The 21743-nt window shown below is 38.4% G+C and overlaps 1 protein-coding gene and 1 long non-coding RNA gene across 8 annotated transcripts in view; one reads left to right on the forward strand and one right to left on the reverse strand.

Moving 5' to 3' along the window:
- Positions 1-13787, reverse strand: part of meis2a (Meis homeobox 2a) — a 69865-nt gene extending 56078 nt beyond the window's left edge. For 3 of the 7 annotated variants that reach the window (XM_047157776.2, XM_017476478.3, XM_017476476.3), the window contains exons 1-8: positions 13539-13787; positions 12406-13234; positions 11670-11902; positions 10758-10899; positions 10324-10374; positions 9730-9780; positions 9002-9151; positions 1876-1990 (exon numbers count right to left, since the gene is read on the reverse strand). In XM_047157776.2, the coding sequence (XP_047013732.1) occupies positions 1876-1990; positions 9002-9151; positions 9730-9780; positions 10324-10374; positions 10758-10899; positions 11670-11902; positions 12406-12417 (754 nt within the window). In that variant the 5' untranslated portion in view covers positions 12418-13234; positions 13539-13787. Of the gene's footprint in view, positions 1-1875; positions 1991-9001; positions 9152-9729; positions 9781-10323; positions 10375-10757; positions 10900-11669; positions 11903-12118; positions 12340-12405; positions 13235-13538 lie in introns of those variants that run through there. The other 4 variants (XM_017476473.3, XM_017476472.3, XM_017476479.3 and 1 more) reach the window with 3 other exon arrangements.
- Positions 13788-13964: 177 nt separating this feature from the next.
- LOC108270123 (uncharacterized) lies at positions 13965-21393 on the forward strand. Its single transcript, XR_001813623.3, has 2 exons — positions 13965-14521; positions 19073-21393. It is a non-coding gene; the product is annotated as an uncharacterized LOC108270123 (long non-coding RNA).
- Positions 21394-21743: the final 350 nt, after the last annotated feature.

Genomic DNA, 21743 nt, shown 5'->3' on the forward strand with positions numbered 1-21743 from the left:
CACTCGAACCATCCTCTACACAGCGTGTTGAGACAATATAGACACATCCAGTTCCCCGTTGATTCATAACATTTCCAGTTGACTGGAACTTCTTAAATATTGTCCAGATGGTGGAAATGGGCATTTTCAACGCTTGTGCTATTTTCTTATAGCCGCTTCTCATTTTGTGAAGCTCAACAACCTTTTGCCACACATCACAGCTATATGCCTTGGTCTTACTCATTGTTATGAATGACTAAGGGAATTTGGTCTACGTGTTACCTCATATTTATACCTCTGTGAAACAGGAAGTCATGGTTGAACAATTTCCTTTTCCTAGTCACTCAGGTGTACTAAAACAAATTTAAAATATCACTGGGAATATACTTACATTTACATTTATTCATTTAGCAGACGCTTTTATCTAAAGCAACTTACAATTGAGAAAATACAAGCAAAAATGAGAAAATAGAAGCAAAATAATCTTCAATACTTGTTAATTGAGAAATACTTCAATAATTGTTGCACACCTATATTTAACAAAGTTTTTTTTTTTTTTTTTTTGATGAACCTGTGTTGTGTTTGCAATTGTTTGATATCCATGAGAGCAGAGAATAGATTTTTTGAATTTTTTAACAAATTATCAAAAGGTTAAACAATAAAGACAATTTTCACAGCCTTCTATGTTCATATTCCCCAAGGGTGCCAATATTAGTGGAGAGCACTGTATATGATCATGTAAGGCACTATATTTTAACTGCAGATAAGAGGGGAATATTAGCTTTGCCTCTAGAACTGTGGGTTTAACATGTAAAAGCTGCATCACTGATGAACAAGATGGTTAAGTAGTGATGATAATGCTCTTGACACGAGTGAACCACAAAGAGCTGTAGTGAACGTGGCACTGTGGTTTGGGGTAGATTTTAAAACCGCCATCTCTATGGACAGTAAACTTTAAGCCTCCATGCTGTAGAGAGCTCCATCGATACCTGAGACTGCCTATTGGTGAGATGCTGATTGCGATTAGACGTGAAATCTAATGTGGATGTGATGAAATTCTGTGCAAACGGCACACACTTTGCTGGCCAACGCAGAGGAGGAGCGAAGGGGTAATTATTCGATGTTCATCAACAAAGAAGTTTCTAGAAAGAGTTATGAGGGCAAACAAATCTACGAGTACCTACAACACATTTAAAGATGAAGAACAGAAGAAGAGAGAGCTGTTTATATCCAGTTAGTGCTGGTGTTTAGGTTGAGTGCAATGTGTAAGACAGGAGAAAAGAGTAGCCATAAAGTCATCTGAATGCTTGCTCTGACTCTGGCAGTCCAGTGCTTAATGAAAACACAAGCCTGTCTGTTATTGCTCCTGAGCTGAGCAGAGTTAATATGTTTTACACGTTACTAAGAGCTGGCAGAAAAATGCAATTAATCATAAGGGTTACTCTGTGCTTCAGAACAGTTACAGGTTCAAGCTTCTAACATGCCGTAGTCTGTGGATGTGTACTGTTGTTGTGCGGGTGAGTGGGTGTAAATGCTGAGCGTTAAAATTTATTTTCTAGTAAATGCCGTAATGATGAATATAAATTATTAAAGGCGTGAAAGTAAATCAAATGCAGAATGAATGTTAGCATTTAAAATGCTAAAATTCATGACTAGAAAATCAAACACACTGGCCTTATTCCATACAATTTTGAACCATTAATCACCTTTCATTTATTTATTAATATCTAAAAAAAAAACAAAAAACCCTGTGATTCTATGAAAGAGCTTTGTATTTGTGTATATAGCATATGCATATGATTGTGTGTGTTTAATTAGGTATTAAATAGCATATCAATAAGTGTATACTGTATGTGTTTATCGGCACACTGTATATATATCCATGTGTATGCTCACCTTGTTCGCTGCTGTTGTCTCCACTCTGTGAGGCATGTCCTCCGCTGGAGGGCCCTGGCGTGCCTGCCGAGTGTGTGGAGGTGGCGTCATCGTGGTCTCTCCAGGAAGCTGGGTTCTGGGGTCCGACAGAAGGGATCCATCCATCCACGTTCCCCATCCAAACCGCAAACCAGGAGCAGAGCACAGGAATGAATGGAGCAGGAGAAAGAGAGAAAAACCACATGAACACACTGGAAATGTGAGAGGGACATGAGTGAGGCTCTGGAGTGCTGTGCGGATCTCTGGTCTGCCTGTTTTAGCTCTCCTTTGCTCTCGACAAGCACTGAGCTCAGACAAACATGCCAAATCGACAGCTCCGTGCTCGTATTTACTTCTATCCTAGCCTGGCAGGCACTCGCTGCAAACACTACAGGCCTAACAGCTTAATTACAGCCTAAGAGTCCATCAGCACTGTATTTAATGTATCGTCGTATCCTGAGCAAACTCAAAAGAACTGTCTAAACACATGTGGCGGAAAAATGTCAAGTTAGTTTATACCGTAACCAATTGAGACTTCCGTGTCAAGTGAGAAATATATAGGACTAAAAAGTCGATGTACATCACAAGCGCCATTTATCTTTGGCACTGTCAGAAGTGAAAATAAGATATGAGAGGCGGTGTCTCTCTAATCTCTTTAAGACTGCTCATGGACAAAGATGCACACACACACAATCACACACACACTGTTAGAGGTGGAGGAACGAGTAAAATGGCGAGTTTGTCATTTCTGAGTGGCCTCTCCTCCTCACCCTTCCTGGTCGTTCTCTTTGCCTGACTGCTCGACACAGGGAAACAGGATTTGTACTGTACAGGAAAAGCTTTATCTGTGCAAAAACGAAGGCAGACCAGAGGTGGAATTTCCTCTGCCACTCAAACCGGAGAGGGACTTGCTGACCACGTCACCTCACCCATGCACACACCAACACTATATACAAATGCACAAAAAAATGCACATTAATCTGCAGCCAACATATCACCTGCACTGCATGAACTAAACAGTCAGAGAGGTAGTCTGACTTCGTTTCTGTGCGCCACAGAGCAGCCGCCTTGAAAAGAACCCAAGCCAAACAAACTCAGGCCTGCATCAAGGCTTCCCGCAAACCTCAGCCCACTCTTCTGCTCTTTTTTATCCCATGTGTCACTCCTTCGCATGCAGACACAACCCCACAGAATACATACTCTTCAGTATACAAACATTTCTTTAAAGTGTCTGGAGATACAGAGCTGCCATGTTGTGTAAGCTCATTACAGTCGGAGTTGAACTCTTAATCTGAGAGTGAGCAAGCATGTGTCTAGCTGACTGCACAAATGTGAAGCACATACAGAGAAATGAGCTAAGGTGTTTATTGACCTGCAGTTGCCCACGTTGTGTTCTAGCTGCACTATAGATCGCCCTGTGCATCCGAGGCATGACTACATGCCAGCCCTGTGGCACAACCATAGCCTGTTCACTAGGGAGAGTTCAGACTTTTACAAAAGACTAGCTAAAAAAAAGTCAATTGCAGCATGTATTTATAGTCAAAGAATATATATATATATATATATAAAATATGAATCTAATTCTGGTTATTTAATTGATACAACTGTTAAAAGAAACCTTTCTACAAACATGGCCTTTATCCTAAGTCACACTTTTAGTCATTCTCAGCAACATTATAGCAGCGAAAATGTCATTGATTTGGTCATAACATTTCCATCATGTCTCTAGAGCAAATGCCATAAAAAGGGAAGGAGAGGAGAGACAGTAAATACCGAAAAAATATCACTATGTATAATGTAGTTCAGCTGAGCCAGACTTATGTACTTGTACTTGGGCCTTGTTGTTTTAAGGAAAGAAAATGACCGGGTTCCACTTCCTGGTGGTGAAACAGGCACTGTTGGCAAGACAGGCCTCAAAAATACGCTCCAAACCATACAACGTCAAACTGTTGCATTACATATGTTTAAGCAACTGAAATTTCAAATTTTCTAATTAGCTTCACAGTTCAACAAGCATACTTTGCTAAATTGTGCAACATGATGCTTTCATAATTTAGAGTTAAACAGAGTAGAGAATCTTGGCCCTGTTATAAATAACTAAATTAAGTAAGACAACAAGTAGCATGACTGTGCCATCTACGCACCAAACAGTCTTCAATACAGAGACAGCACATGGTCTTTAACCCAAACAAACAAGACAGACATATTTCCGCCAAGCGTGTCCTGAAAAACACAACCAATATCACAGTCATACCAGCCAGTGTTAACTTTCTTCATTCAACTCTGGAACTAAAGTAACAGTCTTTTCCCCCTGGTATGAATAATGCAATGGTCTCTCTCTCTCTAGCTCTCTGTGCCACAGTCAGAGGGCTGCTCGACAGATACAGGCCTCGCAACACAACAAAACAGTTGTCAGGACTCCCCAGAGTCCATTAAAGTTCAAACAAGCTGTAAAAAAAAGAAGAGAGAGTGTGAGAGAGAGAGCGAGAGCATCACCCAAACGGCCCTAGTCAATCTCACTATGGAAGACCCCCCCTCCCGGTTTCTGAAAAAAAATTTTTGCTCATGTGACTATTCCCTGTAGTTTGGGATAATTAGGAGTCAAACGTGGTTCACTCCATGCTTTTCCCTAATTGTGTTAAAGAGCACTGTTACCAGGAGGAGAAGTGCAGCAGCCAGCAAACACAGAGGTACAGCACAATAGGAGTAGATGGAAAATAAGATACAAGGACGGTACGTCTCTGGGGGCGGCCTTGTCTATTTGCCAGGGTTACCGACTCATGGCTGATAATGCAACTTGTAATTAATATAAAAGCAGGAGACAATATGGGGGAAAGCTTGTAGAGGCACAGGCCACAGGAGAACGTCTGATACCGTTGCTATCTGCTGTTTCTCACTGACACACACCTGCCCGGCCTATCAACTCACTCTGCAGGCGCTCCCCACCATATTCTCTCAATATCCCTTAAAATTAAAAAAAAAAAATTCATTTAGAACTTCCACTAGATTTTGTGCCGATTCCTAGGAAACCTGATGTACTTACAAAAAAATGCATGTAGGGACAGGACAGGAGGAGAATGGTGAGTGCTATGAAAAATGACGCATACTATTGCTGGAAGGAATCGCAGCTACATCACCAAGCATGCTGACACACACGAAACATATCACACCATAAATCCTCAGGCCCTGACATTTCCAAATGCATCTTATGCTTAAAACCCCTAGCATACTTTTGAAGAATTTAACACATAATTACACAGGTGCTTTGAAAGATGTTAAAGAACTGGTTCACGGCAACCATGGTGTATTTACAAGACCATCAATTATCTGACAAATATAAATATAAAGTATGAATTAAGCATTAAATAATTGACAGCTAATGGTTCATAAGTGACTATTTGCATGGTTCATTTTCCAAGGTATGGTATTGACAAACTCGACTACAAACAGATCAGGTCCTGTAGGATCAGTGATTTGAAGCTAAACGTGCAAACGCCAGACCAAAAGCCACACTCCTTAACAGTAACAATTTTAGATTACACAAAAATAAGCAAGAATTTTAAAATATCTGAACATTTTAGTGAGTCATTTGCAATCCTGTAGTAATTATTTATACTGCACACACAGCTCTTTGAAAAGCAAGAGACTGTAGCATTCTAGGTTACACAGCAACAAGTTAAACGCAGCCCTCTCTTCTCATAGGGGAGGCCTGCCAACAGGCCTGAGCTCTCTAACACTAATCAAATAGGATATGTAGAGCCAGACATCATCCCATCACAAAACAATTGTGAGGGGTGGTGAATGCTATCGTGCAACACGTTACTTGAAAGGGGAAATCCTATCGGAGTACATCTGCGCGTGCTGCTTAATTTAGAAGACCCCCAGAACTAAGTAAATCCATGGTTCACTGGCTTTAGAAGCCCTGTAGGCTATATGTATGCAAACACAGAGGCCTGAAGTAGTCGATCACAGAGCATGGACCATGTAAATAGCCTCCATAAAAGAGAGGCATGGCACTTTTAATTGATTTATGAATTGATTGGAATTCACTGCATGAGATGAGCTGAAATATTATTGCTCTACACATAATTCACTCCAGTACCCAGGAGAGAAATGTAGATGTTAAGGAATGTGAACGCAGTTGTTTTCAGGGCTAAGACATACTATGACCACGGAGGGAACTACAAGCGTGAGTGAATAAGTGGCAAAACACACACCAAAACATTTCTATATAGCAATCTCCAACTACATACTAGTAATGAAATGATTTCAGGACCAATGGGAGGGAACACTGCTATAATAATAATAATAATAATAATAATAATAATAATAATAATAATAATAATATTTTAAAAATCTTAGTAGCAGACAAGCAAAGACAAATTAATTAGCACAGATTATACTTAGAAAGCATTAATGCATTTCATCCATATTAATTAGATGTAGAATACAGATGAGTGAAATTACATTGCACTAATTAAAACACAAAAGTCTGGTGACTAATAGCAGCAGTCTGATTACCAATGGAGACTGCTTACCCCTTTCACAGGGATTCACATTTCATGTAGCTTATAAAACCGACTACATTCCTATTTTCTTGTGAGAAGAAGTTAGGGCACTAGGAAGGTTGCTTAGGGTGTTTTGGAGAGCGGACAGTAACAGGATGCAAGCTGAAGAAATTAACATTGGCCTTATCTGTACTTAACAACACTACAAACCACTAAGCAGAACAATAGTGCAGCATTGGGGTGTGAAATACAGTGTGCTTATTAGTGCCTGTGTCAGGTAGACGGGAGAGCGTACGACTAATACAACGGGCTGTCTTCTTCATGGTGAAGAGCCTCATCATCCCCAGCAACCGGCTTTTGCCAAATGAGATGTAGCCTTGGGCTATATATTAAAAATGCATAGCAAAGCAAAGAAAAATGGACGTGAGAGATTCTACCTAAATAAATTAGCATATCTAACTATAAAATTTCCTGTCCCTCTCCAGTTTAAAAAAATATGAAGGAAATAGGAATGAATAATAAAATACAGACCATTTTTATGAAATAAATAAATCAAAAGCAACTAGGTTCTTTTGCTTAAGGTTTCTCTCTCTCTTTTTTTTAATGTTTTAATATTTCCTAAATGTGTTGGCCCATATTCAGGGGAAAGAAGCAGAGACATGGGCAACAGCACTATTCTTATTAATTCTCTGACATTTTATTACTGTATACTGAGTGAATAAAACATAACACATGGCACTGACACAAATACCAACGTATTGCATTTTTTTTCTTTTTCTTTTTTTTTAAATATACGAAATTAGGGAATAATAGAGAATAATATCCTAATCTAAAATTATGCATGCTAATCATAGTTTATATTAGCATGCTAATAGCATATCAATTGCACATAGGATTAGCCTGTAGTACGTAATATAAGAATAAACAAAGTTGCATACTAGTTAAATTATATTTTAATGTCAGTATTATGACTGTCTACGCATTAAAACACAAAAACAAAAAACAAAAAACTTTCAAACACAATGAAAGCTTCAGGTTTAATAGAACCAAGCGGTCAATTTAGCAGTTGTAAAATGTCAGTCCTGCCAAAGGAAAGAAATAAATCGCTCAGAACTAAAACAACTAATGAGGTGGTCGGTGTAAATGACCACAGACTGAGTGATCTGTCTTATAAACCTATGTTCCTAATTATCAAAAGTATATCCCTAATAAGTAGCCCAGTGCCACAGGCTGTGTTGTGTGTGTGTGTGTGTGTGAGAGAGAGAGAGAGAGAGAGAGAGAGAGAGACTATCAGCCATCTGCCGCCGCGAAGCTAAAGCGTCTAGTTTATCTAATCTCCTCAGTATAAACAGCAGCATGCCTTATTTCTGCACTTCTTCTTCTCCATCAAGTTTTACACATTGTGCTTTTTTTAATCACATCCTAGAACCCACCGACCTCACCATTAAAAAAAAAAAATACCTCAGACAACCACGGGAAAGCGGTGTATATTCACAGAAAAGACGCCAGACCCCGACAGATGCAGTGCAGTGACTTTACAGCACACCCCAATCTGCTTTAGCTCCTAATAGGCTTGTGCCTGTGCCGCTGATACATATTAAGCATTCCCTCGATGCGGCAACTTTACTTTGCTTCATTGTACTGAAGGCATAAAACGCATTAAGGCGCGTGCATTCGAACACTACGACCATTTCTCACCGCGCTGCGTTTATTACATCCAAATAAACGCGCTTAAACCACGACATCGATTTCCAAATTCAAAGCTACTGCACTTCAGGTGCACATAAACGGTGTCAGGATATAGCGCAGCCTAAAGGCCGTAAACTGGGCGCGAGCGTGAGAGGAAACCACAAGGCGATCAATAAAAAACAATTAAAGACATTACCATCAAGACCGTTGCCAAAACCATGAAGCAGATCAAACATTATGAACCTGATGGTCAGTGTGGCCATGGGAACACACACACACACACACACAAAATTTCTTAACTTTTTTTTTCTAGTAGCCTATCATACAATAATTCGAGCAAGCACGCGCGTCGTTCAACTGCAATTTTTTTTTCTATATGCAAACCAGATTCGCTGCTCTTTAAAAAAAAGTATCTAACTTGCACTTTAGTATATTCACAAGGAATATCAGTGCTAATATCAACCATAGTTCTAAATTGTATTTCTGGACAACTATTAGCAAATACCAGGCACAGCACAGCCTGTGCTTTCCTTTGGCCATCAGCATTTTCAAGTAGGCCCAAACAAACTTCCTTCCATATATATATATATATGTATATAAAATATATATATATATACAGCACCGCATATATACTGCAAACGTGCACTACTTCAACACACACTCCAGCGTCAATTCTAGCTTTAAAAAATCTGCTCTGACCGTCCTATTAATCACAGGAAAAAGGTGAATGAAAGTTCAGCCACCGCGTCAGACAATAACAACTTGGCTCCAAATTAGTTCAAGGCATTTTCGAACAGCCTGTTGGTCTCAAACAGCACCGTTTTATAGGTACAGGGCAGTGAAGGGCACTCCAGCGCATTATCCTCATACAGTAACATATAGGAGGGCAAATAAAAAACAATTTTACTTACATGATCGGCTAAATTGGTGGAAGATCCAGAAAGTTCCTCGTGGTCCGATTTCGAGCTGCCGTCCCGCTCATCGATGACCAAATCTATTGGCATTTTTCCTTTCAAGCAACTGATGTACCGATGGCAAAAATTGTCGCAGAGCTCATGCACCTAAAGCAGACAGGAATATATATATATATATATATATATATATATATATATATATATTAAGGGGGTTTTTATGTTGTGTTTTTCCCCCCCCTTCATAATGGGAGAACTTAACAGCCAGGATAAAAATAACCTCCAGTTAAGGGGCATGAACGCGCCAAGGCAAGGAAACAATAGTGAAATTGTTGCGGCGCTTATTATTCTCATGGGGACCAGAGCAACAAGTTAAGATAATAATAATAATAATAATAATAATAATAATAATAATAATAATAATAATAATAATAATAATTATTATTATTATTATAAATAACATGCACATATAGACTCGTCCTGTCCTGTCGGCTGTGGACTTGAATATGAATCTGAACTGCCGCCATGCATTATTATTAATAGATAATAAAATGTCAAAAAGTTAGAAATCAAATAATACAGAGCATTGCGCCTTTTCAGCATGGACACTACCATTTTTTTTCCTTCAAACAAAAAAGCACCAAATTGTCTGATAATTCTAATTACGTTAAATTAAACGTACAAATCATAAACCAGCATGAAAATATATTAAATAAAGCAGAAATTACCTTTTCTAACTCCAAAAGGTGAAACCGTAATACTTGGATAGCCTGTATCATCTGTGAAAGGGAAAATATATTAGTTTTTTTTTCTGTACTCTAAATATGCACGAGCGTTTCAATAACTACAATATTAGTAAATGTGCGAAAATTATACTAACACAATAATATCCAAAATACTATCCTAATGGAAATAATAAAATAATCATCCTGAATGCATGTGTATAGTGTGATATAATCGTGTGCACTGTTAAACGACTGCGTGCTTGATATGAGGGCAACAGTCTATAGCAGCAAATTACACTCCACTTCAGATAATCGTGATTAGGCTTTTGGTAGAATCAGTGTGGAGTCGTAGCGCATAATCAGTGATTTCCTTCACGGCCTCCTGTGGTAGCCTAATGCTCTGCCACTCGAGACCTCTTGGAGCTTCCCTCTTATTCACTTCAAAGAAAGCTGTCCAGCATCAGGGTTGTGCTTTTGAATCAAAATCCCCTCGTATTTACTTTGCTAACCTGCACATAAATAGCTATGGGACTCTATAGCACATCAGCAAACAAATGGCTAACTAGAAAACAATAACAGTTCACGAGACGAGCTTACCAAATTGTCGAGCTCTGGATTTGAAGAAAATAAAGGTTTTTCCGCGCGAACCTAAAAACAATTAAAATCACAATTAATTCCACGCCAGCGTTAATTTTTTTCATTTAGATATTTATTAAAAACCCTAGTTGTTTAAAAAAAAATCACTTTGGCAATTGTCCGCTATTAATTATATGGCACACATGATAATAATAACATAACATGCAATATTTAATTCTAAAACTATTTCACCAGTGCATTAGAAAAAAAAATCATGCAGTATAATGAAAAAATATATAATTTGCATATGATTCTAAACTTGCGCTATAATTAATGTAGTGCTATAAAATGTTACTTTTAATCTAGGAATAGTTTTTTTTTTTCAGTAGTTTGAAACTCAATGACAGGTGAGATAAAGTACAGAAACCAGTGAGAGACTGGTGTTGCGGAGAGACCTGTTTGGCGAAGACGGCGATGTCCTCGTTGAAGGAGTCGGAGGAGCAGACGTCGCCTCCCGCCACCCCGGGCTCTCTGGGCGTGCACGTCGCCAGCTCGCACTTCTCAAACACCAGCGCGAGCAGAGGGAAAAGCGGGTGACTGCCAAGAGGGGAAAACGAGCGTAAATACAAGTCTAAACAGAATCCCTCAAAGTAACTGCCCGCAACCGGCTGTGATAAAATTTCCCCCGTGCTTTCCTGGCTGTTTACACTGGAGCTTAAACGCGTACTTGTAGCTATTATTCGGCCTTTAGCGTTTGCTGTGAAGCGCGCTGGTGAGCCTACAAACTCATGTCAGGATTGTGCAAAGATACAAACAGACACAAGTTCATGTGTTCTTAACCAATGCGCTTGTTTGTTTACATCTGTACTGCCGAGTGTTTTGTTCGGCTATAATCCACGATATAATGCTCGAGTTTTGTAACTTTGTTTTTAGCCAGAGTGAATTTTTCAAGTACAGAAACCCCCAATCATTTCAATATAAAATATCGAACTGTCATTTAGGTAATCTTGTTGTTGTTGTTGTTGTTGTTGTTGTTTTTAAACCAGTAGTTATTATTATTATTATTATTATTATTATTATTATTATTATTGTCATTATTTTATTTTTCATTAGTTAATATTTAAACAAAACAATAGGCTACACACCCGAAACGGGCCATTAATATTTAATGTAATTCACAGTCAAGTTGTCTTAAACTGAATGTAGAGCGATAGTAAAATGAGATGATCGAGATGATCAGTCCCGGTGTTCAGCAAATTTGAACAACAACAAAAAAAAAACTTTACTAACTCTTGTTTCATCAGAAGCAGAGAAAAGCAGCAGCTAAATAAGCACCATCTAATGCGTGCTAATAATATTTCACTCACCCATAAATTTGATCTTTATCCCGCTTTAAAACGTCGTTGACAGCTGAGCCCATACTGGTGGGCATTACGTTGGGATGCGGGGCATGTGCGCCGTAGTGCTGGCTCGCGTGCAGCGGCGGCCCGTGGTTCAGATGGTGCACTTGGGTCAGCGGCCGAGGCGCGTGCGGGTCCCCGTACATAGACGCCGGAACTCCGACCCCGTCCATACCGCCGTAATGGGCCAACTCATCGTACTAGAATCAAAACATAAGAAAGTCATGTAAAAGAATATGCAAATGCACTCCTCAAGAGAAGAAAACTAACATGTGAAAATACAAGAGCAAAGTGAAAGAACGGCTGTAAAGGAAGAAATTAAAAAAAGAAGATCTGCTTGCAGTGCTGAGTGTAGTTGGAAAAGTGTTTTCTAGCGCGAGAGTGTAAACTACTAATAACAATTATTTGTGGATTACCAGAAACATGCTAAAGTTCAGTGTTCCGTCGAGTTACTTATGGTAGGAGCTTTGAGTTAAAGCTGTCTTCACAACTGCTGCAGAAAGCTCGCGAGTCCGCCGCTACACTGCGGGGCTGTCACACCGGGCGAGTAGTAGAGATTCGGGGAAAATGTCAAATAAAAAAATAAAAAATCCTTATAGAGCAGCAGTTTGTAAATTAACCATCAGAGTGGCGAAGAGAGCGGTACACGCGGCCCTTCCTATAGTGGATGTGTATAGGTAAGTGTTAGAGATTTAAAACCTACCCTCTGCGCCATCAGGCTGCGCTCCAATAAACTCCGGGACGTGTCGTATATTTAATATCCCAGTCCTGTAAGGACGTGATTTAGTGGTAAGATTCCCTTTTTTCAACCAACTTCGTGAATTCGCCTATTCTCCAATACAGTTCAGACCGAGCACAGGCATCGGGAAGAGTTTGGCAATTTTTCTTGTTTTCCTCCTTGCCCCCAAAAAAGTAGAAAAAATGTCAAGAAGCAAACTGAAGGTTACAATCGGCCCATCAACAACCTGCATGTAACTAAACTGTCGTGTCTCATGGCTTTTTGCCACTCCGGCTGTCAATCAAAGCCAGAGGTTGTCAAGGTAATGAATGAATGATGGTCGGTGATGATGTTCAAGAGAGGACGAAATCTTTTTAGTCCGTTTTCATCCAGCAACTCCGCGTCTCCTCCACGCCTCCGCTTCGTTTTCTTGTTTTATGAGTGCTGTGGAAAAAAAAGGAAGACGGAAAACAGCGACAAAATTAAAAGATTGCCATTGCAGATCTCTCCTTTCCCCGGCAGGTATTCGTCTATGGCGCGGTCTGAGATGAGTGAGTGTCAGCGAGTGTTGGCAGGTTGGCTGCTGGCGCGCTTATAGAACAGAGTGAGTTCACAGCGCTGAGCGGCGCACAGTGGAATGACGGAACCCGGAAGTAGCGCGGCCACAGCCAGTCCCGCGGCGCACACAGAGAACAGACCAAACCCTGCGATACGCAGCGCGCGCACGAGAGGACGGCTTCAACTCCGCACGGGGGGAGCCAAACAACAACAGCACACACACACACACACACAGTCACACAGAGGACTGAAGTATCTGGGAAGAAAAGAAAGAGAGAGAAAAAAGCACTCAAACTCGTTTTGCGCGTTAATCTGCATTACATTTTAGACGAAGTCCACACTTCTTTGGCATGTGGTTAGACAACATAATAGATATGTCTAATTAGAAGATTAGCATTATAGGCCAAAGTGATTTGAAGACAAAGTATTGTTTTATTTTAATGTATTTATAGATATTTTAATAATTTAAAAAAAACGCCGTTTTTCGCAGTTTATCCTCACTGTTAATCTATCTAGCAATTCAAGGCTCAGTGAAGAAAATAATGGGAAACATAACTTACAAATCCAGCGCAAACACTGTCCACTTATCCGAGTGTATCCTCCAGGTTTCTTCCAAAATAACTTCTGTTTCCGAGTCAATGTAAATGACTTTGTTGTAATGCCTAATATCCAGTTCCAGTTCTCCTAAGTATGAGGTATTTGTTTGTTAGGACATACCGAGCACCCCTTTTTGAGGAAAATGAACTTTCCCAAGCAGGAAAAAAATGTTTTTATAGGGAAAGTGTTTAAATGTGTCTTTCGTCCAATCACATCTCAAGATAGAAATCTGTGCCTTACCTCGGAGTAGTCAATTATCAAAGCGCCCCAAAGATCATCAATCACGAGGCAAGCTTGAAAGTTTAGAGGAGGAGCAATGACTGGGCCATCGATTGCAATACTGCTGGCCCTTTTCCCTAATGCCAAGCGCTTTTTTGAGCTCAAAACCCAAAGAGGTCATCCATCCCTTTTTAATATTTAGCCACATCAGTGACAATAGCCTACACACCGCCGCGCGCGTGACATCATCGCCTTATTGATAGGGGCTTTTTGCATCTAAGCGGCTACATTTAAAGCTCCGTGACCTGTTTTGTTTCTGAATTAACAATTTCACCGCTTATAGAGAGACCCGCTCACCTAGGAGTGTAGGATGTAGGATGAATTCAGTTAACAACGGTCAATAAAATGCCCTAAAAGACGCGTCAGTTGTGTGGTTTTCATTTGCTGTGGGACTGCCAGTGAGATAAGTTTTCAGAATGTTCTCGACAAAACAAAACAAAAAAAAAATGTCTGTGAGATAAAGATGAGAGAAGCGCAAGGAGAAAAGTGGAAGCCGGTCGGCTGTGCGGATCTCATGCGATAGAAAGGGGGAACTCCAGCGGCCAGCTCTCTCCCTCCACACCGCGATCAGAGCACTGCAACGCACACAGCGGGCAGCATGCCGACTCCCACTCTCTCCTCACTCTCTTACACACGCCTGTCGGGCTTTTCCCGGAGAAAATTTTTGGTGAGTGCATATCCCTTCTCTTCGCTTATGCTAGCGTACAGTAGGAGGAAAGCGTGAGATTACGGTGTGAAAATGCGATCGGCGCGTTAGATGCCAGGTGAGGCGAGTCCAGTCACACCGCTGTTTGTTTGCTAAACAATTTAAATCCTACTTAGATGGCATGTGAGCGTGCAGAACATTTTTTGGGGGCTTGATTGCTGATTTGAGTCGATCGTGTAATAGATGGAACTGTTACTTAAATTCTTTTCAAGCGTTTACAGACTGCACACAATATTTTCTTTAAATAGGCATGGTGTATAAAATAAAGTAGCAATTATATGAAGCTATTAACAGTTTGTTTATAACTTCTCCTATTCCTAGGCTATAATTAAAATGAAACTATAGGCTATATGCAATTTTAACGTAATAGAAAAAAACCCCAACTGGGTCATATTAATAATAATATTTCCAATATCTACAATATCTAAACAGTTTCTGGAAAATCAAGTATAATAGTGATGAGTTTTCCTTATAGGCGTAGATAAATATAGCCTCTTAATTACAGTAATTGCCATGCTGTTGCAACGTGAGCTTTTAAGATTGAATCACGTCTTAACATTTTTTTGTTTTGGAGATTAGCTCGAAATTGTTCTTCAGACTGTTTTTGGGATACAGTAGAGTAAACCACTTGAGAGAGCTAAAACAAACATGCGCAGTTTGACGGGAAATCATGGAGAATGTACGCCTGCAGAAGAGGACATTAACGGGCGGTAAATGTTCATCTCGTGGTGTCAAATTGAGGTCAGTTTAGGGTTAAAGCTATCGGTGTCCGTGTGGGACATGGCCAGCTGCGTTTGGATTCATTAGGGGGCATGGGATCCATTTCAAGTAAAACAGTGAGACAATCACGAGCCTACGGAACCGCTCATATCCTGCATGTGTTCCCTATTGTAACAAACAAACTGTACTTCTCAATAAGCCTCAAAGTCCCAACTTCACTCTCAGGTATTTCGATTTTTAAACTATTATATGAACTTTTGCGCATAAATATAGGCCAATCAATGTGTTGGGTTGTGTTAACATGCAAAGAGTGTGTTAAATGTAATAAAGATTAACTTCGAATATTATAGATATAAAATTATGGAATTACTTTTAACACCAATTAATACACTACACTATAATAACCTTCTATGTATTTATTTATTTATTTTTATCTGCTAATCTGTAGTGTTTTTTTTTTTAAATATGAGGATAATACAAAGAGATCTCATATATATATATATATATATATATATATATATATATATATATATATATATATATATATATATATATATATACATACACACACGCACACACATATATAAACCCAGTGATGTCATCACTAGGGTGATGTCAAAACATATATTTATATAAAGTATATCAACAAAGTTCAAAATTTTATTAAGTTTCTTTTTATTTAGTGTTTAAGTTTATATCATGCAGTAATCTAAATTACCTCATCAGGTTGAACTTTCTCTGACCTCATGTGAAATGTTGCTCGATTCTCTGCACAGTAGACTGTGCAACTCAAATACTTGTAAAAGTTTCGCGGCTAACTGTAAATTCTTCAGCCTGAATGGAGTATTTTCCTTTCGCCCGTAGTGCATGGATTGGTAAAGTGTGTGTGTGTGTGTGTGTGTGTGTGTGTGTGTGTATGTGTTCTGTATGTGTGTGTGTGTGTGGCGTGTGTGTGCGTGTGTGTGTGCGTGTGTGTTAGGGTGGGGGCGCAAACTGTAACCTAGGCATTCCCATGGAAATGTTAAAGATCTTTTTGTATCTTTTGCCTGGCCTGCTGTTTAAAATATGCAGCTCGTTAGCGCCATCTGGCGGGTCTCAGCGGCCTCCATTCACCCACTGTTTTATTTGCAGACGCTTAAAATCAGAGTTTACTCAAATTCTTCATAATGCGTTCCAGTCCGACAAACACGATAAAAAATAATACAAAATAAAATATTACAATTAATAATAAAATAATGAAAATAAAAGCAAAATAAAAATGGATTGTTTTTCATTGTCCAAGGGATATTGCAATAATATATAGGCCTATATAAATGATTACCATGAAGAGTTCCTAAAATTATTATTATATGTCGGGCGAAAAATGCTTTTTTCGTTTGTTATTTCGTGCAACAAAAATATACAATAACTACTGCGAGGCAAAGATTGCGGGGTTCTGCAGTAAAACGAAGTGAATAATCAAACTTTTGCATGAAACCTTATATTTCTCTTTTGCAGAAATAAGAAATACGGAGTTTAACACAGCACGATTGTATTATTTTGAAGCAAACAGAATTTAACAGTGTTCTGTATTTTTTTTAGGTACTTCAAAAGTAAATCAGTCTTTTACACCAAAGTGCGCACTAAAGTGCGTTTATTATTATTATTATTATTATTATCATTATTATTATTATTATTATTATTATTATTATTATTATTACTGAAAAACCGCATTCTTCTTCTTCTTCTTCTTCTTCTTCTTCTTCTTATTATTATTATTATTATTATGTACATTGTTTACGCTATTTCCTTCCAAAGTAAAAACATTGCTAAATCTTCCTCAGGTTTGTAATATTTATTTCCTAATCAAAATGAACAAAATTCTCACGGCGAGAAGGAAAAATTGATTTAAATTAGGCTACGCTTAGTGAATTCCTCTAAAGCGCTTTAAACCGTTTAATGGATTAAATTTATTTGGTCCTTAGGGTTCAGAAAAAAATGGCAAGCAAACGAACTTTAGTCAAATTGGCGAAAATCTCACACAGTCGGGGTTTGCTTTGAAAATATGTTCCTTTTGTGATTTTACGAAATGAGTGATTTTGATTCTGTGCCCTATAATAAGTTTTTGTTATAGCTGAACCATCTGTAAATAAATATTCGCTGATTTGTGGAAACAAGTGGCAATAAAAATCCTTATTGGGCTGGATGGACCATTATCAGGCATTTTCTCGGAGCGCATTCCCTCTTTACTGCGTGTAATTGGCCGGAGTGTGTGAGCGGGGTCGAGATAGAGAGCACATCACAGCGGTGACCCTTTCTGTCGCCCAGCATTTACTGAGCTAACGGTGTTTAAAGCTGTAATATCAGTCTGCCTTTATTACACAGCACCTTGCTCCTTATCTAGCCCACATTGGAGCTGAGCAGCGCATCGGTGACCTTAATGCGGATTTTTGCGTCAGAAATCCGGCGCGGTAAAGTGTTCCTCCCCCGCTGATCAGAGCAAAACACTGATCCCGTGTGGATTTAAAGCCTTTTCATCAGTGGCTCAGTGCGCTCTGTTAACTGCGCTCTCCTCTTACACTGGAAATGGACACTATTGAAATTAGATTTTTCTTTTCGAAACACGAGCCGTAATAACCATCATTTTCAGTGCGTGCACGTGAGGATCCGCACAGGCAGCTCTGTGCAATACCATCTCCTCTGTTAGGCAGTGTGTGTGTGTGTGTGTGTGTGTGTGTGCGTGCGTGTGTGGGACTCCAGTGTGTGCAATCTTTAGCTGAAATAAAGCATATAGTGTGTGTGTGTGTGTGTGTGTGTGTGTGTGTGTGTGTGTGTATCTAACCCTCAGGAAAACATGAAACATGAGCTAACTGTGTGTTAATTCCAAATTAACTCACAATTACAAAATGTACTCTATGGTAGTTTATGTCCATTGTACATTCAGTACTAAAATGCCTGCAGTATATATCGAATATACTGAGTTGTATGTATGTCTGTACATTCCTGACTGAAATAAACATGTATCTTTGCAGAATAAACATGTAAACGTCTAAAAAAAAAAATTCAAAAATGTTTTCCTGGTATGTTTCCCCCCCACCCTATAAAACATTAGTCAAAAGGACAGAAACAAATCACACAGTAGAGTGACTGAAATTAATTACAAGTTCGACTAACTTTCTCCCTTTTTAAAACGGCCAATTCGTTTTTTTTTAACATTTTTTTTTTATTGGTATTGGCAATTGTAGAGGAAAGAAAAGAAAGAAAGAAAGAAAGAAAGACATAAAGAAGGAAGGAAGGAAAATGAATGAAAGAAAGAAAGAAGTAAAAAAAATAATAAAACTTGGGATCTTGGAAATAGTGTTTAATGAATTTGCATAGTATTTGCATAAGCCTATTATTAGCAGTTAACACAAAATTCAGGAGAAAAAGAAAGTTATCAAGAAACACGCAAGCTACAATTTACCTTATCATAATTCTATATTAATTTTACAAAGATTATTACATGCCCTCACTTTTTGGATTAAGGAATGGATATACATTTCATTTGTAATGTCCAGGGCTTGTCAGTCCATATGAGAAGCTGACTCCCATTATCTACCATTATGTTTCCTGACCTCCCTATTTATTAAACAAACAGCCCTTAGTGCAAGATTTCTAACCACATTTTAACATCTAAACAACATGTGATTGTCTTTTGTTTCATACAGATCAAAATAAAGGCTCGAGTCCCACACGCTCATTTGAAATTTATCCAAACAAATGCTGTTGCTATGTTTGTCTGTGTTTTGTTTTCCATGTTTCTTCCTGTCTCAGCATTTCCCCCTCGGTTCTGGAAGTATTCTCATGATCAAGCAAGGTATCCAGGTAATTACCGTACATTGTCAAATAAAGGCACAATAAAGGGTCTACTGATTCAAATGAGGAGTGAAATATCAAAGAAAAGGGTTCCCTGTGCAGCCAGGCACTTATCCACACAGGAGACAGCAACGAGATGACTGCCACAGGGACACTCACACAGCCTCTGATAACAACATGCTCAGACTCCTTACTACATATACTGCACACCACAATATTTTGCACACAGGAGCATTGCACCAGACTTACATAGACTCAGAGTCTCACCTCAGTTTGTGAATATCACTGATGACTGAAATGTATTTTAATATCATTAAAGGCATTGCACATAAAGCGGTTAAGGAAAATACATAATCTGTGTACCAGTTGACTGGCAATGTGTTGTAATTGTTCAAATCGGTCTCATTATCGATGAAGATGTCTACATATAAACATCAGGGTTTAAAACTGATTATTATGTTATGTTATGTTATGTTCTTATATCATTACGTATACAAGACTAAGTACAATGTTCAGGATCATGCACCCTTTATGAATGCTTTTTATTTCTTCATTAATAGTTTTCTCTCTGATATCTCACACGGTGACCTAAAATGTACTCTTGAAGAAATTGGAAATTTTGAATTCTTTGCAGACTTTTTTTTTCCACCCAAAGATTCGCTTTTTTTTTTAAACAAACTGAAAATAAATCACTATATCCACTATTTTCATTTGGAATATTTACTTCGATGCAGATATATGAGCTATAACTGGCTTGATCTTGTTGATCTTATGATAGGATGTAAGATAATGATGCAATGGAAGAAACACGCTTGTGGTTGGTGTGTGAAATGGTTGAAGGCAAAATCTGGCCTCCGAGAATGTGTGAGAGTTTAACATTATAAATACACTTTCCCTCCCGCTAGCTTACAGACAGCTTCAAGGACTATTTTACATGTAAATATTCACTCTGAAAAAAAGCCAGATCATTAATTATTGAGAGCCGTAAAGAAGTGTAATACTTCAGTGTTAAACACATGCATCTGATATCTCATTAGCTGAGGCTGAGGATGAACTTGGAAGGAGGAAAGCTATTCTTCAAATAGTTTAGCTAGAATGAAACAAAATGGTGGATATTCAGTGTAATATTATTCGTGTTTCTGGTTTTCAGATTACAGATCAGGGTTAGTGCTAGACTATAGATCATTTTTAATCAGGCTCACACTTTAATTGCAGTCTAAAATTGTCCTGATAGCCAGCCATGGGATGTGTTTTATCTTTTCTTTTCACATATTTACTTAAGATAGACTTAAAGAAATGGTTTATATCTGCAAAGATGTGATGATGATGTTGATGATGTTGATAATAATAACATCTTTAAAATATCTTTTCTCTTCTATATATCCAGTCTTCTGAAAATATGGCTGCTTCCTGAACCATGATCAAGTAATTTCACTTTTTTTTTAGACCAATTATGAATTGTAAATATTTTTCCCCCAAAGCATCGCAGTACAAAAATCATTGTTAAAACAAACATTTGGAAAACTGGGCCTTGATTGATTAAAGGAAATGAAAACAAATATTTATTCATCTTAAATGGTGACATGAGATACCGGGTAATTTTGATGTTAAAGATATAACAAGAAGTAACATGAATAAAACATTCTTTCATGGATGAGCTGACTGAGATGACATTGAGTATTCAGAGACAAACGCCTGGCATTGACGTCTATATGAATCTATGGGCTCTATGAATCTATATGGCCAAAAGACTTGATAATCTTTCATACTTGTCAAAAGTTTAGAGTCGAACTTTCCTCATGTATGGCCAGGCAGGCTGCATTCTGGCACCCATCGTCTTTGTTACATTATGGCCTGTGGCTGAGCTCTTGACAGGTTGTCACAAGGTGATAGGACTCAAGTGGAGACACTAGAAAGGTGGCACTTAAGAGCACAAGGAGTTTGACTTCCGGGTGTGCCGTGGAGCCTGACAGTGGAGCAGCCCTTGAAGGAGTGCACTCACACACCAGTGTGATTGGAATGTCCCGTAAATGAGAGCTCTGCTTTAGATGTAACAATGCCGACAAATGAAAGAACTGGCAAGAACTAAGAAATGTGGAATCTCATGCAAAAAAAATTCCCCTGAAGTGTCCCCCACTCTCCCATTTTTTTTATTTTTTAAATTTATTGAATCCAAAGTTTCTAAGAGTCTTGATACAGCTAAATGCAAATTAAAATGATTGTTCTGGACATACGTTCATATATGTTCACAATAAAATAAATGATTTTTATGCATGAAATCTGTGTATTCACTTTATGAATGATATTGTATTGATTAATTTGGCTTTATATATATATATATATATATATATATATATATATATATATATATATATATATATATATATATATATATATATATACATGCATAAAATGGGAGATTTTCAACAGCATCTCAGAAAGGGATGCAAGATTAAATGGAAATATACTAAATAAATGTGGTAACTCACTCTAATTAAGAATGAACAATTACCGTGATTTATCATGTGTATCAATAGCATGAGCTACATCAGAAATGATGATTTTTTATTTATTTAGCCTGTACAGACAAGCATTGCATTTTATTAAGCATATGAAAATTGATGCAGTC

Source organism: Ictalurus punctatus, chromosome 9 (assembly GCF_001660625.3).
Source record: "Ictalurus punctatus breed USDA103 chromosome 9, Coco_2.0, whole genome shotgun sequence".
In the NCBI taxonomy this organism is placed as follows: domain Eukaryota; kingdom Metazoa; phylum Chordata; class Actinopteri; order Siluriformes; family Ictaluridae; genus Ictalurus; species Ictalurus punctatus.